This window comes from Phoxinus phoxinus (assembly GCF_949152265.1).
Source record: "Phoxinus phoxinus genome assembly, chromosome: 15".
NCBI classification, from domain to species: domain Eukaryota; kingdom Metazoa; phylum Chordata; class Actinopteri; order Cypriniformes; family Leuciscidae; genus Phoxinus; species Phoxinus phoxinus.
In genome coordinates this window covers 24,356,038-24,373,645 of record NC_136890.1, presented here as the reverse complement: position 1 = coordinate 24,373,645, position 17,608 = coordinate 24,356,038, and the positions used below count along the sequence as shown (strand labels likewise).

General features: G+C 36.9%; 1 protein-coding gene across 1 annotated transcript; it reads right to left on the bottom strand.

The window, feature by feature from the left end:
- Window positions 1-33: 33 nt before the first annotated feature.
- myo1f (myosin IF) lies at window positions 34-17,221 on the bottom strand. Its single transcript, XM_079638613.1, has 28 exons — window positions 17,032-17,221; window positions 12,934-13,065; window positions 12,166-12,255; window positions 11,957-12,051; window positions 10,982-11,069; window positions 10,806-10,895; window positions 10,576-10,707; window positions 9,843-9,977; window positions 9,571-9,703; window positions 9,247-9,443; window positions 9,085-9,165; window positions 8,323-8,409; window positions 8,137-8,223; window positions 7,884-8,051; window positions 7,316-7,401; window positions 6,959-7,040; window positions 6,769-6,875; window positions 6,564-6,662; window positions 6,123-6,267; window positions 5,879-5,993; window positions 5,326-5,495; window positions 4,791-4,936; window positions 3,039-3,185; window positions 2,815-2,963; window positions 2,667-2,732; window positions 985-1,201; window positions 722-894; window positions 34-639 (listed from the first exon to the last, which is right to left on the bottom strand). The coding sequence occupies exons 1-28, from the start codon at window positions 17,032-17,034 to the stop codon at window positions 563-565; spliced, it is 3,297 nt and encodes a 1,098-aa protein (XP_079494739.1). The 5' UTR covers window positions 17,035-17,221; the 3' UTR covers window positions 34-562.
- Between the last annotated feature and the right edge of the window lie 387 nt (window positions 17,222-17,608).

Here is a 17,608-nt window from a genome sequence, read left to right as displayed (position 1 = left end):
TCATAGATATGGAATATGTAGTACAGCATTGACATCTTTTTAAACAAAGCTCTCTTTAATAATGTTAGTACCACAGACATCAATACATTTTTTTGAGATTAAAGATTTTACACAAAAGAGAAAATAAAATTACAAAAAAGGATCAAACATCAGTCAATGCAATTTTTTTTTTTTTTACATATACAGTTTTCAGAAAATCACACCAAAAATAAGGAAGAGGCTGTGAATGTGATTGCTGTTTTTCCATAAAAAAAATAAAAAAAAATGTTCCTGAAAAACTGCACAACAGCGCAGTCAAGTGGTCATTTGTGGGCAGTGCAGAGTCTTTGTAAACAGAGTATGCTAGCCTGAAAACTGTACCAACAAATCTTCTATTTTGTAAAAAAAAAAAAATTACTTACAAAAATCACCATAAAAAATGTTACAACAAACCCTAAAAGATCTCGTCACTGGCTTGAGTGCAAATTCCCAGAGCCTAAGAGATTCCGTGACCTAGGAGGTTAAAGGTCAAAAGTCAGGTGCTGGTTTCATCAGTGCGGTCTACCTTGCTGGCATGCAGACGTCAGATCTTCTCCACATAGTTCCCAGGAAAGAGACCCTCCTTCCCATGAATCCGCCCTCTCCACCACCCTGATGGATCTACAGGAAAACCAGAGGAATATTACAAACAATTCAAGTCTAAATCTAAACCACAACATTCTTTCTTAATTCCAGGTCTCACCGTCATTGATTAGGTCTATGATATCATTGGCGTCAAAGCTAATTTCATCCACATCCTGGCCAAAATACTGATAAAGTGCTCTGCATCGAGGGCCCTGCGGTCGGGGCTGAGGTTTGGGACGGCTAGAGGGGGCCGGTGGAGGCCGTTGACTGATGCTCCTTTTCCGCTGCATTCTGGTGAGATTTTAGACTCTTTAGTACTTACAAAAATTGGATTTGAGATGGGTTTTTTTTGTATGTGCAAGTCTATCTGTGTTCTCTTACCCTGACATGCCCTGATCAGGCACATTGAGGAAGTCGAGGTTCGTGGACTGATTCTGGGCTGCCCTGGAGCCTCTTTGAGTCTTCTGTGATCCCAGTTTAGGTAGAGCGTTGCTCGGTGGAGGGTTCTGCTTCACTGGCATGGAGTATGTCACTTCCCTCTGCTGCTGCTGCGGAGCACCAGCCCGGTTAAACTGGGCAGCCCCGTTCTGATGGCCCCCTGGTAGAAATACACATTAGAGGGTTACTGGTGTGCATCATCATATGATCTGCATTTTTATAATATTGTTAAAAAAAATTTAAAGCCAGAGACTACAAATGGGAATAATGTTTACTATGTAGACTTATTCTTTAAGGCCAACCAGAGTAGAATGAGTTTTGAGCTTTGGTTCCTCCTAAGGTTTATTTACTCTGAGGGAGTTTTCTCTTGTAAAAAAAAGAAGTGTGCTTTATTGTACTGAATGTGCACCTGTAGTACTTTAAATCTTAAAGTATATTTTTTTTAAAACTGTACTGGTAGATAATATAATATAAAGGCCACTTAAGTGTACTTCAAGAAAGTACACTTTCATGACTTTCTTTACACACTTGAGTACACTTTTAAAAAGTGCACTTTGTAATAATGTCAATTTAAAAGTTACGAAGTACATTTTAAATCATGTTTTAATGATCTTACAATGGGGCCTACGATCAATCAGTTTTTACAAATAAATACAAAACCTGTCCTAATTTAAAGAAAACAAGTTATTAAAAATATTAAATTCAATATTTGGTGATAAAATAGCATAGCAAGAGATTTATACCGGTAACTTATACTGGTATACTGGTAACTTTATACCGGTTTTCAAAACAAATTTCCTGGTTAATCATTAAAGTATAATAAGAGATTTAGAAGCAATTTTTTGTAGGGCGGTAATTTTTGACCGAGAACACAAATGTGGAAAAAAAAACACAAAAAATTACAAAAAGTATCAAGACATTTTGTGGAGGTTGGTTAGACTCTGGCTGAGTAAAGTCAGTACATTTTAGTCTGGGTATGGGAAAATCCTCTCCAGAACACAACCTGAGGGTTAAAGAAGTATACTTGCTTTAATGTGTTCACTAACATACTAAAGCACATGTAAAGTTAATATACACATCCCGGCCAAAAATAAAATAAATAAAAAAGCCGCTGTTTGGATTTAAATAGGCAAATGCTTAAGAATTTATGATTGGATTATTATTGCAGTGATTATTATGTTTCTAGCATATTATATGTTGGGCAACTTCTAATTGATGGAGCGTGTAGGTTTTCATTTCTTAAACAATCATGTAGGAAGATGTATCATGGTCATATTCCAGGATGACAATATCAAGATTCACCAGGCTCAAACTGTGAAAGCATGAAGAATCATTTTCACACATGAATTGGCACCTCTGAGTCCAGACCTTAAATTCATTGAAAGTTTTTGGGATGTGCAGGAGTAGACTTTACAGAGTGCTTGACTCATGCTTTGACAATACAAGATCAAAATTTGATGCACCTCTTGATCATCACAACATGTATTTCCATCAAGAGTTTTTTATTTATTTATTTATTTTTATTTAAAGTCTGGACTCAGAATCATGTGTGAAAATTAATTTGTCCACGTGATTCAACACAGCGCAGAATTTCAATTTGATCTATAAGTTAGGGTTTTTTATACCTCTGTGCCGTGGCTGGCTTCTTCCTCCTCCTCCACCACTCTGTGGCATTCCCTTCCTGGTTGGCTCTGCAGAAAAACAAAAATTGAAGCTCAGTGAAGAGGTTTTGTGCAACCGTTGACACTTCATCCACTAAAACATCTCACGTACTGGACGTCTTCGGCAGTCCATCTCCTACAGAGACAGAAAGGGTCTTTCCTGCAGGTTTGATCACAGCTGCCTCAGTCTGTCCCCTCTGGAATACCACTATACGGGTGCCGCCTCCTCCCCAGCCCTCCTTTTTCACATGGAACTCCAGCCTGCACAAAACATTACCATTCATTCATGTTCTGCACTGGAATGAGATAAATGAAAAATGAGAGAGTAATCGGCACCTATCGCTGAAGGACAGTGAGAGTTTGCTTCGGGTTTGCTCCTCGTAGCGCTTGCACAGCAGACTGATGAACTCGGTCTTAAACGTGGACTCCAGCAGACTGTCATACTCCGTGTCATGAAGGATGAAGAAGTCATCTTGCCTTGTGCTGGAGGGAAATGAAGAAAGACACATTTTTTATTTTTCCTGGTGCTCGTAAAACTACCAGAACGCGAAGGTTCTCATTCAATATAATTCCAATAATAAGCATTTGCCTCGTGTTTTTAGGGCATTTCTAGGGTGATCTTGGTCACTGATGCCTTAAATACACTACTGTCAAAAGTTTGGGGTCAGTAAAATGAACGCTTTCATTCAAGGATGCATTAAATTGATCAAAAGAGACAGTAAAGACATTTATAATGTTACAAACGATTTGTGTTTCAAATAAACCCTGTTCCTTTGAACTTTCTATTCATCAAAGAATCCTAAAAAATGTATGCCGGTTTCAACAGAAATATTAAGCAGCACAACTGTTTTAAACACTGATAATAATGAAAATAATAATAAGTGTTTCTTGCATCAAATCAGCATTTCAGAATAATTTCTGAAGGATCATAAGGACACTGAAGACTGGAGAAATGGCTGCTGAAAATTCAGCTTATATCACAAGAATGAATAATGAAAATTATTTCAACCTATCAAAATAGAAAACAGTTATTTTAAATTCTAATAAAATGTCAGTTTTAATCAAATAAATGCAGTCCTGGTGAGCATAAGAGAATTCTTTCAAAAACTTAAAAAAAAAACTTTTAACCCCATCAAGAAACCTTCATCGAAACCAAAACTTGTTTCTTTTAACTTTATATTAATAGATATAATTCCATATTATCATTTTAAGTATAAAATATGTAAAGCATTTTTGGATGTGATTGCGAAAAGAAACCATGTCAAAGAAGACCTAACAACAAATTTATAAGTAAATTAAATCCAACAAATGATGTTTTATCATAAGCCAGGCAAAACTCATGTGTAGCTCAAATGGTGCTGGACGACTTATATATCACGAAGAAGAAGAATTATGAGCAGTTAAGGACAGAAAATGTTATTATTGACTCTGTAATGGATTTGCACATTATCTTCATGCGTCTTTGATATATTATCATTAATCATCATCATGAGTAGACAAACAACATCCGTGACCCTCTTGTTCAACCCACCCCCACCCCCCTACTTTCATTATCTCTCAGACTTGACATGCATGGCAGAAAAAAAGAACTGAGCCGCCATAAATATGAACTCATTTCCTGTTTGCTAATTTCCTTTTTGCACTTTTGCAAATAGTTGGACCCCGCAGAACTTCCGTATTAGCTGTGGGAGCTTGTTTGTGTCTCACAGTAATAAATCTGCATGAAAGCACTAGGCTTCTGTGTGTGAAGTATACACAGCATAAACGAGCAGCTTTATCGCATTTGCTCAGGCCCAGGAAGCAGAATGCAGAACAGAAATAACACAGGTTTTCAAAACAGCTGTATATCTAGCTGATTGTAGATAATGTGCAATGCCTTTTGAGACTATTATGCAGAAAAAACGTTTTACGAGTGCAATATTTCCACATTAACGAATTGTCTTCACAGCTGATCCTTCTTAAATGAGCAGTTGCAACAAAAAGCCTTGAAATGGCAACGTCACTATATTCTGAGGATTCATGTGGTTCCAGCACAATTACATGTACAGTTCATACCTTTAAAACGGGCAGTATGAGGCAGCAACTTACCTTAAAGAGATCGAACGGACACTGGAAATGTCCAGTTTTCTTTTCAGAACTTCCTTTATCTGGCCCTTCTCTGGTCCTTTCTTTATCTTTTCCCGACCGATTAGGTAGATGGATTTCGGTGACAGTATTAGATCTCTCTTTATAGACTAAAAAAAAATCAGCAAAAATTAATTACAGTTTATTTTTGCCCTTATTCAATTTGTTTAAAATAATAAACAACAAATATTAAGCAGCACAACCGCTTTTAAGATTAATTAGAAGTGTTTATTGAGCAGTAAATCAGCATATTAGAATGATTTTTTAAAGAATCAAGTGTCCCTGAAAACTAAAATAATGATTGTCATCTTTGTCATCACAGGAAAAAATTACATTTTTAAATATATTAAAATATAAAACGGGTATTTTAAATACTTTTGATCAAATAAATAGATCCTTAATGAGCATAAGAGACTTCTTTCAGAAATGTATTTAAAAAAAAAAAAAGTAAAGTAAACATAAGTAAAGTAAACATAATTTTTGCTAATTAGTTTCTCACCTTGAACCTACGGTCAAACTTGTTAACCGAGTCTGCAAAGTCAACCCGCTCCCTCTTGGTCATGAACTGCCGGAGCTCAGGCTTCTCTTCCATGCCCAGGTAATCGCCAACAAAGTTCCTGTTTATACTATTCCTACGTCGTTCTTTATAGTTATACAGTATATCAGAGGCTAAAAATGAGAAAGACAGAGAGAGAGAAAAATAAGTGTGCAACCTCACATAGCCTACTATTTGCTATTACAGAGTATACCATATGTTATGTAAACATTAAAAAATAGAAATGTAGATAAAGGATACATTTATTTAATTTCAATACTGATAAGTATCACTTACAATAGTTAGGTATAATTCAAAATGTATTATTGTACCCAATTTTTGTGTGTGCTGTGTATTTTAATGCTTATTAATAGACAACCCTGCCGTTAGCTTAGCAACATGCTAACAGCAAACTCTTTTGAAATCATTGGGAATCATTTACAAGGTTTACAATGACCTTGTAAGGACCTCTTAGGATGCTGCTTGTGTGGGCTATGTTTTATAGACTTATATTCACCTTCCTCCCGCATCTGTTCATATTTTCTCCGGGCGATGTATTTCCTCCATGCCTTCTGGATGGTTCTGGCAAATGTGTCAAACTTCCTCTCTCGCATCTCCTCCAGCAAAAATAGCTACAATTAGAAGAAATGGGAGTTGAAATGAGAAATGAGAAGTCAGGATTTGTGAAATTATTTATGGGCTTTTTTCAGGCCTTGTTTGTGTGGTTGGAGTTGACTTTTTAGGTGATTTCTGAGCCTCACCGACTCTGGATTCTTGACGAAGACTTTGGTGCGGCCCATTTGGTACTGATCCGTGTCCATGTTTACACAACGCAAGAGGTGCAAAACGCCCTGCTGTTCCGCACCACGCCAATGTGGCCACGTCTCCGCTGTTAGGATGGCATACCTAGCAAAACACAAGTGTGATTCAGTTACCTGAGATACTAGCCCTGAGATTAGCACACCTGGGAATTCAACCCTAAAATTAGCACTCCTGAAATGTCCGCCCTACGATTAACACCCCAGCGATATTTCCACTGAGATTAACACCTGAGGCTAATTCATTTGAGCTCCCTCACTTGAGCTTAATTCACTTAACTGGAAAACCCCAGAGCTAAGTCAAGTATTGGACTGCAGTGCTACTAAAATGTCCATATAAAACACATTTGCAATGACCAGACATTATTTCAAGCTTTTTCTTACCTCTGTAAAAACTTCTGGAAGACTCTACGATAGGCAAAGCCTGCACGTCGTACCCTAATATTTTCTCTTAAGCCAAGATATTCCACCTGATGTTTCGCTCTGGGAACATAAAAGTGAAATTTATGAATAGCACATGAGTTCGTTTGCACCATCTTTGCATAACATCTGGAGTCCTCTGAGCATGATGTTATATTGAACGACTCACCTGCTCTCCTCCCAGTCCTTGGGCCTCTTGGTCTCGTTGGGTTTGATGCAGCGGATATAGTGTGGTGTGCACTTCATCAGTGTGCTAACCAACTCATTGGCTTGCCTCTGTGGACCAGACAGTCAGTGAGTGACTAAAGAAAATGTGACGTATGCTGATCCTCAGAGTTTATTAAGGACATTGGTCTTACTTTGATCTTCGAGCTAGCAGTGGTTGGTCTACCTTTCTTTTCCGTGTTGAGGTTTTCTGAGAAGAGGCTTCGGATGAAGTCGCTGCAATTCCAGAGAAATAAATATTTTTGGATGTTTGTAACATGTTGATTAAGGTTACGGGAAAATGGGATATGTCAATTGGCTGGTGTTTTCCAGGAGGACAAAAACAGTTCTTTCAGTGAACATTGATTATGCTCATCTTTCTTTTCTCTGTTGTGTCTTTGACTTTCCATTACATTACATTCTCTAACCTTTACCAGAATTAAACACAGCCTAACAATATGAACAGTGCTTCCAAGGAGAGAGAAACAGCAAGAGAGCGAAATAGCACTTACTATTGGCTGCTCTGCATCAGTTCTATGAGATCAGTGAAAAGCACGTCCCTGTTTCTCTCGCAGAAACCGTTGATATCGTACGACACCTGATTTAAAGAAGTACTTAGTAAGAAGAAATTTAGTAGTGCTACAGCACTGTAATATTTTGTATTTAATGTATTTGAAAGTCTCTTGTTTTCACCAAAGCTGCATTTATTTGATCAAAAATACAATAAAAACAGTAATATTGTGAAATATTCTTACAATTTAAAATAACTGTTTTCTATTTGAATATATTTTAAAATCTAATTTATTCCTGTGATGGCAAAGCTGTTACGACAGTGATTACTCCAGTGTCACATGATCCTTCAGAAATCATTTTAATATATTGCTCAAGAAACATATCTTATTATTATCAATGTTGAAAACAGATGTGCTTTGTACCATGTTTTTATTTTATTTTCAGGATTCTTTAAAGAAAATATTTATTTGAGTTAGAAATCTTTTGTGTTTTGTGTTCATTATAAATGCATTTACTGTAACTTTTGATCATTTAATGCATCATTGCTGAATAAAAGTATTAATTAACCTTGCCAGCGTAGTGGTGAATGACAAAACCCGAGTTCCAGTTGTTGAAGTGTTCGTGCGTCCCCACAGCGGCCTGTAGCTTCTGAAGCAGAGTTATATCAACACCCTCTTTGGTGGCGTGCATGGTGGCACACACGTCATCCAGCACACTCATGATGCCAGGAGGATTCTGGGGGAATGGAGTTACAGCTCACAAAGCAAATCAAAAAATTACTATCAATATTAAATATAGCACAGCCCATTTTCAGGCTTACCAGTTTATTTTCTATTAAGTCACACACAACTTTGTTGTTAAAGTATTCTATGGGTGTCCATTTGATGCCCTCCTGTACATACTCTTCCTGTGGGAGGTAAAAACAGTGTGTCAGATCGAGAATTTACACACATCAGGACAGATACTAGTGAAAAGTGTAATGAATGATTTGTTGTTGTTTTTGTACCTGTTCTGCTTTCAGTGTCAATTCAATAAAGATCTGCTGCAACTTTTCATTCACAAAGTTGATACAGAACTGTTCAAAACCATTCCTCTAAAATAAATAGATAATTCTTATTATTAATTATATGAATTTAATATAGTTAATAGTTATAATTTGATAAGAAATAAAACATTTTTGCAGAATGTTACTTTTTTTTATACACATAAAAAACACACACACACAAGCACACATACAGTACTGTTCAAATGTTTGGGGGCTAATGGCCTGTTCACAACACAATGATAACTATAAAGATAACTATTAGCATCCACACCAGCTGATATGATATCGTTCTGTTTATTATGAGCGCCGTTGCAGTTTTGTCATCTGCCGCTTTAAATGCTCGAGTTCGTCACAGTAGGATGGATTCTGATTGGCTGTTAATGTTTTTATCGGTCATCAGCTGGATAAAATCATTCTGAAAGTGATTCCAACTATATCATTTCTCTGTGCCTTTTCGTTATAGCTGTGGTGTGAACTCTGCTATTCTTTTATATTAAGAACGATTTTTAGAAGTAGATTATCTTTATGGTTATTGTCCTTGGTGTGAAAAATGTTTTTGAAAGAAGTTTGAAATGATTTGATAAAAATAACCCAAGCCTCTGAATGGTAGTGTAGATTTACAGTCAGTTAAAATTACAAATTATTGACTGATTCATTATTTGAAGGTAAAAATTCACTCATTAAAATATGCAATCACAATCAATGCAAGGGAAGAATATTTACTTGGAAAATCTCGAATCCATAAATATCCAGAACGCCAACACTGAGCTCTTCATTGGGTTTCTGTATGGCTTTATTTATTGCCTGCTCAAACAGAGAAAGACAAAAAAAATTACCCTTTTTCCCAACTAATGGTTACTGTGTGTTCATATGTCATTCACTAACCTCAACTAGGTAGTCAAACAGGCGGGCATAGAGGGCTTTGGAGAGAGCGTCACGCGTGTGGCACGCTTGTTCCCTGTTCAGTGTCACGTCGATGGATTCAGATTTACCACCCCATTTGGAGTCCATTTTCCTGCTGGTGATTTTCTCCTGTAGACGGTTCTGGTCGATGCCCAGCAGGTAGGCAGGGAAAGCCAATACTGGGTTGAAAACAGGGTAAAAGATGTCAATGCAAAGTCTGACAAAATATTTTTGAAGATATTAAGACGGTGATCAATGGTGATCTCAAAACAGCAAACAGGGAAGCTTCATCTGCATGTCACTTACAGTCCGTGCTTTCCACTTGCCCGTAGTTTCCCACCTCAATGAAACTGATGGCGCCCAGATGTAAGATGCCAGCTACAATCTGCAGTGCCTGCCTCTGAAACATCTCTGGTATACCTATCACCTGCATGGCTTCCTGTAGACCAAGTCATCAAAACTCAAGGCCAACAAAAGTCTAGGTGACTGGAACTGACAAACTTTGCTACTCTTAATGTATTTGGTTCATGGAGGTGACGAATTTAATCTGGCATGATAATACTGATGAAATGATGTACCATGGTTTCCTGGAAGTCCTTGCTGTCATTAGTTCCATCCACCTTGTATGTTCCAGACTGGTTCAGGTAGTAGTAGTAATCTGGGGTCATAATCCCCAATTCTTCCCTCTGCTGAGGCGTGCATCCATCTATTAGCTAAAAACAGAGTAGTGCTTTATTCATTATCTATTCATATAACTCATCAGTATTACGTGAAAATTGTGTGTGTTCAACATGAATGTTGTTGTTTTTTATTCTATGAATTCTTTCTAGATTTTTTAAAACATTTTTATTAAATATTTAATATATTTAAATGATAAATATATTCAATAATATTACACTTTAATTTATTTTTGATTGTGACAGTGGGATCTTTTTTTGTTTGTTCTTTGTTCTGTATTTTTTGTGTTTAATTTTATTTTCTTTATTTTCTTTTTTTACCCTGTTTAACAAAAAAAGGGAAAAAAATAAATGTACAACATTTTTAATTTTTATGTAAATAAATATATTAATAAATATGTAATATTTAATACATTATTATTTTCCCAGATGACGCTATAATAAATATTTAGATATTAAATCTTTTTTTAAATATTACATTAAAATATTACATTACAGCTTTTTTGAGACGTCAGCAGCTCACTTTGAAAAAACATTATTTCAATTTTTTTTTATATTTAAGACAGTCTAAACAAAGATATGTTCCTATAATTAGAAAAAGGGAATAGAATAACACACATTTACTCTTTCCTACCTGGTAGAAGATGTGAAAGCTCCTTTCATTTTCATTCTGGCTCACGACTCTTGATTTTTCCAGCAGGAAGTTGGAGATCTTCCCTCCGTCTGGCTCTCCTCCTCGACTAAACTGGATCTCAAAGTATTTGCCCTGTCAATCGAGCTAGCGTTACTCAGAGTAATGGAACACAGGTTTGCGTGTTGTAAATTCATAAGACTGAGCTGGATATATGTGAGTGTGAAACGCACAAAACGGCTTGAATTGTTGTTGCGGACGGTCTTCGCATTGCCAAACGCTTCCAGCAGAGGGTTTGACTGCAGGATAATATCCTTCACGTGCTGAACAACAAATCGACACAGGACAGATTTTAGAACTAAGACTTGCTTCTTACAAGGTAAAAAGTTATTCTAAACACAGTTGTTACCTGTACTTTAGCTCCTCCCCCTGATACTTTTGATATGTAGCCCATAATGTACTTAGCAGCAACTGTTTTTCCTGCCCCGCTTTCTCCGCTGAAGGAGATAAACATAACACACATGTCTTATTCAACACCTTTACATCAGTGCTGTTTGAATTAATATTCTCACATGCCATATTCTTACACATACACAAATATGCTTTTTAATGGGTGGTGTCACAGGAAGTTGTGGTTAGTGGCTTTTAAAACATTTTTATTCCTTTAAATACTGTTAAACAGAATTGACAGCACTGGTAAACTGACTAAAATGGCATGTCTTCATTTGGCTATCCTCATCCTCATTGGCCGAGACTTAAAAAATGGAAGTAAGGCTCACAAGACCACATCTTGCGACATTAAGATGTCCCTATTTGGTCAATCAATCACATACATATTTCGGTGCCTATAATATCCTATAATCATGTTCAGTGGTTGGTTGAAATGATAAAAATGGCATAGTTGAAGGAATTCAATTAAGAAATGTCCTTATTTTAGTTATTAAATATGTGTTTGGTTATGTCTAAGCTCACTTGATTTGTTCTAGTTCATTAGACATGATAGTTTGGTGCTTTGGAAGATACCTTGCAAGGCACCTTTATACAAACACTGTACAGTGAGGTAGCAAGAGAGCCATAAAGAAACAACATTGGCAAGGTCTTCTTTACTGTCAGCGTAAATCAGGAAGGAAACTATACTAAGAATGGTGACCATTGCTGCAAGGCCTTTTTGTGGGTGTGATAAAACGGGGAAGGAACTGCCAACAGTGAACAGGCATAAAATAAACGAGTATAAAAAGTGCTATCAGCAAATGACAATGATACTGAAATGTGGATCTCAAGTCTTGTGAACATTCATTGGCTAGGGTTTGAATGTGGCACGTTACAGGAAGAATATCAAATCTGAGTTGAAATAGACAGCAGATATCATGCAAGAACCACACACCTGATAATAACACATTGATTTTCACTGTCGATCATCATGTTCCTGTACATGTTGTCTGTCAGAGCGTAAACGTGTGGTGGGTTCTCATACTGGGCCTATAGAAAGAGAGAGATGGCGGTGAATCTGACATCTGCATGATAAACGTGCAGATAAATCTGCATGATAAACGTGAAAATTATTGATATAAGTGTTCATTGTATTTGACCTACAGCTCCCTGGTAGAGCTCAATCTCACGGTCAGTGAAGTACGGCATCTGTTTGAAAGGATTCACCGATATCAAGACAGGCCCTATATAGGTCTTCAAATCACAGTTAAGGACATACGAACAATCCAGTTCAATTCAATCCAATTCGGTTTGCTTCAGTTCAATTCAGTAGAATGCATAGTAGATTCTATAAAAATTGGGAGTGGTATCTCTTCTGCTCACCAAGGCTGCATTTATTAAATCAAAAATACAGTTGAAACAGTAATATTGTGAAATATTATAACAATTTTAATTTATTTAAAAATCTAATTTATTCCTGTGATGGCAAAGCTGAATTTTTCAGCATCATTACTCAAGTCTTCAGTGTCACATGATCCTTCAGAAATCATTTTGTGATATATATAGAAATAAATGTTAAGTGTATTATAGTAGTTATAATCAGTTATTAAGTTCCATAACTGACATTTTAACTGCTAGTAAATGGCATAGATGTCAGACAATCAGTCAGCATTTTCTGCAAATGTAATCTGGACTTTAAAAAAGAAGGTTTCATGTAACACAACAAAGAGTGGCTACTAAGCGTCCTGTAAAATCAGGAAGTGAGTGTGTGCTAACTGTTGAGACACACGTAAACAAAAGAGGAAGACAAAACTTCTAATCAAACTTCTGTGGGTGACCATACAGTCTTAACAACACACGCAGTGCTAACTGATCAGTTGAGAGGAGTGTAACAATACAGAGTGATTTGATCCCTTGGTGATCAAAGGATACAAAGATGTAGTCGTCCAAGTATCTCTTTTTGAGATTTTCCACGATGGCATCTTCGGTGATCTTGGAGAGAAGCACCATGTCATCAACACCACTCTGCTTGACATTCTGGCTCTGCCAGTGATACTTACTGGCCTGAAGGAGAGATGATACAAGGAGAGAGAAAATAGAGTCACAACTTCCATTTATCAGCCAACTTGAATGGCTAATGACTTAACCAAAGAAATGTACGGCAAAGATGTGAGTTTACATCCTTGTCGAAATAAACAGCTGTTGTAGTCCTTAGCAACTGATGTTTTTTTTCAGTTGCAAACAACTGTTTAACTACAGACATTATACTTTCTAAATCCTAAACGACTATTTCTAAATACCCATACAAAATTATTGAGGGACTCCTTGACTACAAACTGAACAGGTCTACAGGAAGGAGTTTATAAGAAGAGCTTATGTGGTTGAGACCAACTTGTTAGAGTGTAAATCTAACATGAAATGAAATCCACAACCTGTTTTACTTACCATACATGAAACACATTTACTTATTTTTCAAACCCATCGTTGATATTATTCACAGGGTTTTTTATTACCATCAAATTGGTTGCATTAGTGACATTAAATTACTGTGTAAACCCAACAGGAAACACCAAACAGCTGATTTTTTCCCTCATAACTAAGGCACTATGTTACCCTTTTACTTCTTACAAAGGAACAAGATTCGTAACTAGCATATACTGCACAGGAAAAGACGCTGCCTTGGGAAAACTGAAGGTCATAGCCGACTTGCAGCATCCAGTTCCTCTTTCAGTCTTCCCTGTTGCTGAAGTATTTACCATCGTATCTAACCACTGGTTATTGCAGATAGAGAAGGAGAGAAACTAAAAGCTGAACCGAGATGTGCATTTGAACACATGAATGTACTTGTTTTAACAGGAGACACGATTTTCACAAATACAAAGTCAAAAACATGTTGTTTCTAAAAATAATGCAACTTTGCATGGGGACGCAAAAAACTAAAAAACATTTTTTTAAACTTGAATTTTAAATTATATAAAAGAAATACAATTGATAAAAAATGAAATACTGGCGTTTACAGAGATTGACCAACCCAATAAAACAATATATAATAATAATAGGACTCCACTGAGCTACAGGTAAGGGTAAGCTAAATTGGTCAATAAAAAAATGTGTCAACGCATGTTTGGTTTAAATATGGACACACCCAACTGTTGGTTTAAATTTTAAAATGACATTTTAAAACCCAACGGTTGTTTTTGACTATATTTGACCCGAACTTGGGTTGAAACAACACATTCTGATTAACCCTATTTTCTTAATTTATAGGTGATTGAAATTAGCTGGTTTTCTGTGGTTATAAGGACAGGAAACCACAGAAAGTTACCAAGCAACAAGCAGCAGATGTAAGTTAAAGATCAGCTGTGTCACATTTGGATGGATTGCATACCACTAAAGGTTATGGCTTACTTGCCATAATCATCTCTCAACATAATTTGAAAAAATAAGACTCTCTTTTTATAGAGAAAGCGCTCAAAAGTCAGCATTGTGCCAGTGTTCACATTCATTTTTGCATTTAAATTTGAGGTATACCAGATTTGTCTCTATATAAGCTCCTTAAGGCATACTTGTTTTTGATGTGTTGCACCATAAGGAAGCTGTGAAACATTTTCTGGGTTTGTGGTCTGAATTCCTGGCCTTTGTTTCGACCACAGCTCAAACATCACACATGGTAGAGCTATAACCTTAGAAACTTACGTTTTGTGTCGTTTGATGGACGTGGGAGTTTCTGAAAATACATATCTCTTTAATTGAAGAGATAACTGGCTACATAATGTTCATAATGTCTTGTCCTAGGAGCCTTAGGACTATAAAATGAAGATTAAAGCCACATTTTTTTTACTCATTGTACTGCAATTACTATATAAAGGTTAGCTATTTCTGAATGACATCACTAATGTTCAAAATTGAAAAATGCTCGATCAGTGGAAAACACCTTCATGATCTTTATATTCTAAAATTGGCGAATTAAACCATTGTGAGTTGTTCAGATAATAAACATACTGAAATAGCTGATATGCTATAAAGATAAAGGAAATGATAATTCACCACCTGATGAGCAAAACAAAAATGAATGAATCAACCACTGGTTTGCTGATGTCTGTGGTGAGGATAGAGCAGATGGAAACTGCGTCCAAATAAGCTTACTTCCCTAATTTAAAGTAGGTGAAATACATAGAGTATTTACAGTATTCCTAAAATAGTCGGTGAAAAGTACACAGATGACCTACTTCTTCCGGACAGATTTTAAAGTACGCATCTAATGGAAACTTTATCATCCAATGAGGCCACAGGGAGAGGATTTGTGAAAGGCAGTGAAGCAACACAACTGACGCTATAGGTCACATGATAATTACAACGACGAATGTACGGTAGTACATTCTGATTACATTCATACTATTATATAGAACACAAAAGAAGATATATTGAAAAAGGTTCTCAGAGGTTGTTTTTGGAGCCCAATGAATTTCATTTTATGGTCAGAAACTGTTAACAATATCACCAATGTTACTCTTTCCTACTATAACTAAATGGTAATAGCCAAAAAATTGGAAAATGCTTGACCAGTGGAAAACACCTTTATCTACTGATCTTCATATTCCTAAATTTGCTAATGCAAATCACGTTGGGTCATTTAGAAATGTAAGATGTTGAAATAGCTAATATGCTCTATTGGTATAAGGGAAGAGGAACTACATACAATTTTTAATCGAGATACAGTTCACAAATCTGTAAGATTTTTTTTTTTTTTTTGAGAAATGTTTCAGTTTGTTTTGTTTTTGTCCATACAATGAAAGTCAATGGGGTTTGGGGTTGCTTTCAGTTTATGCTCAAAAACAGTTTAAATATTTTTCATAATACCTTTTGTGTTCCATAGAAGAGAGTCAGTCAGTTGTACAGGTTTGGAACAACATGAAAGTGAATAAACCATGACAATCATGAAATGATATTCATTTTTTACAATGTGGATCAACTTTGCATCCATCATCTGACCTGTGGTGGACGTTGTTGGCCAGCTGTGGTTGATCTATTAAGTACAGTTTATGAAGGACACAAACTTCAGAAAGCTGTAGAAGTGGTGAGGAAGTACCGAGACAGGAACCGCAAGTCCCCTCTGACATACTTCCCCACTTCTCCTCATCCCCCCACCTCTGGGTGCTTTTGCAAAAAATCCTCTGTAAGCCTCTCGCCACATAGTTAAACGTTCGCTTCCTTCAGAAGCGCCAACCCTGACCCAAACTGCTTTCAGCTACCTGGCATCATGAAAGCCCTCAGTATCATCAGCCCTCAGAGAACATCTCACCAGTTTGAAAGCATCAGGCTTTGATGAACAACAAAGTGAAAGTGACATGTGAAGGCCAAGTATTGTAACCCATGCTCAGGGTTAGTGCAACTTAGTGCACACACACAGTAGTGAGTAGAGAACACACAAACACACACACACACTGCAAAATGTGGACACACACACCCGGAGCAGCCATTTTTGGCAGTGATTGGGGGTTAGGTGCTCATTTCCTGCCGGTATTAAGAATCGAACCCACAACTTTCAGGTTACCAGTCTGGTAAGTGCACTCTGGTAATAAATATACAGTATAAAATCTACAAATACTAAACCTTGACTGATAACTGAGGTTAATCGGCTTCCATTTAAGGAGTGGTTTGAGTTCACTTTTGTGTGATGCTGGTCTAAGTTAGAACTTCCTTTTCAGTTAGTTTCATACATCCTAAACGAGTCGTCTCAAGCTTTTGACTTTACAGAGGAGGAAACTTTTCGAATTAGCCCCAACAGTTGTGTTATGAGTACAATGAGGAATGTATATTTCTATATGCTCATATTTACAGGCATACCCCAGAATAGCTAAAAAAAGACAAGTGGTTGTTTAATCAACGAGGGGTCTTTTTTAGGAGCAACAAATAGGTTTATATTTGACAGTCAGATGTGCTAAGAGTCCAAATAAGCCATAAGTAAAAGTCAAAAGAGAACTTCTTAAACATCTAATTGCAATGATAAACCTCAAGCGAGGGCATTACCATTATGCCGGTGCTGTTTGTTTCTCCTCCTTTGTGGTTCTTCCTTTGATGAGTGTGACAATCCAAAGGTTTCTCAGCACCCTGCCATGACCAGAAGACTCTACAGCACAAGAGCAGAAAGTTTAGAGAAGGGAAGCAGACTCTGACAAGCACTGAGCACAGATCACTTCCTCAAACTCCCACAACCCTTAGGTGAGACAAGAAGTTGCATTCTATTCTCACCACAGGCTGTACACGCGGATATACGCCTACAAACAGAGAGGACCCATAATTGGTCAAACTCATGTCCCTCATGATCATGCGAAACCAATAACGTGCCGCAGGTTCCAGGTCAGCCGTTACTCTGAGGTGTGTGACAGGATGCAGCCCCTCCTGTTGAATGGATGACAAACTACAAAAAGATGCAGAAACAATAAAGTCATCCTGCAAAACACCAAAACTGAACACACCCTCACTCACGTTTAATCTTCTTTATACAGTTCTAAAAACAAAACAGCTCTGGTTTGAGAGTTTAAGAGTCACATGGCCTAAAAATGCAAAACAAAGCTGACCTTTAGGGCCCTGGGCCCCATCAGCA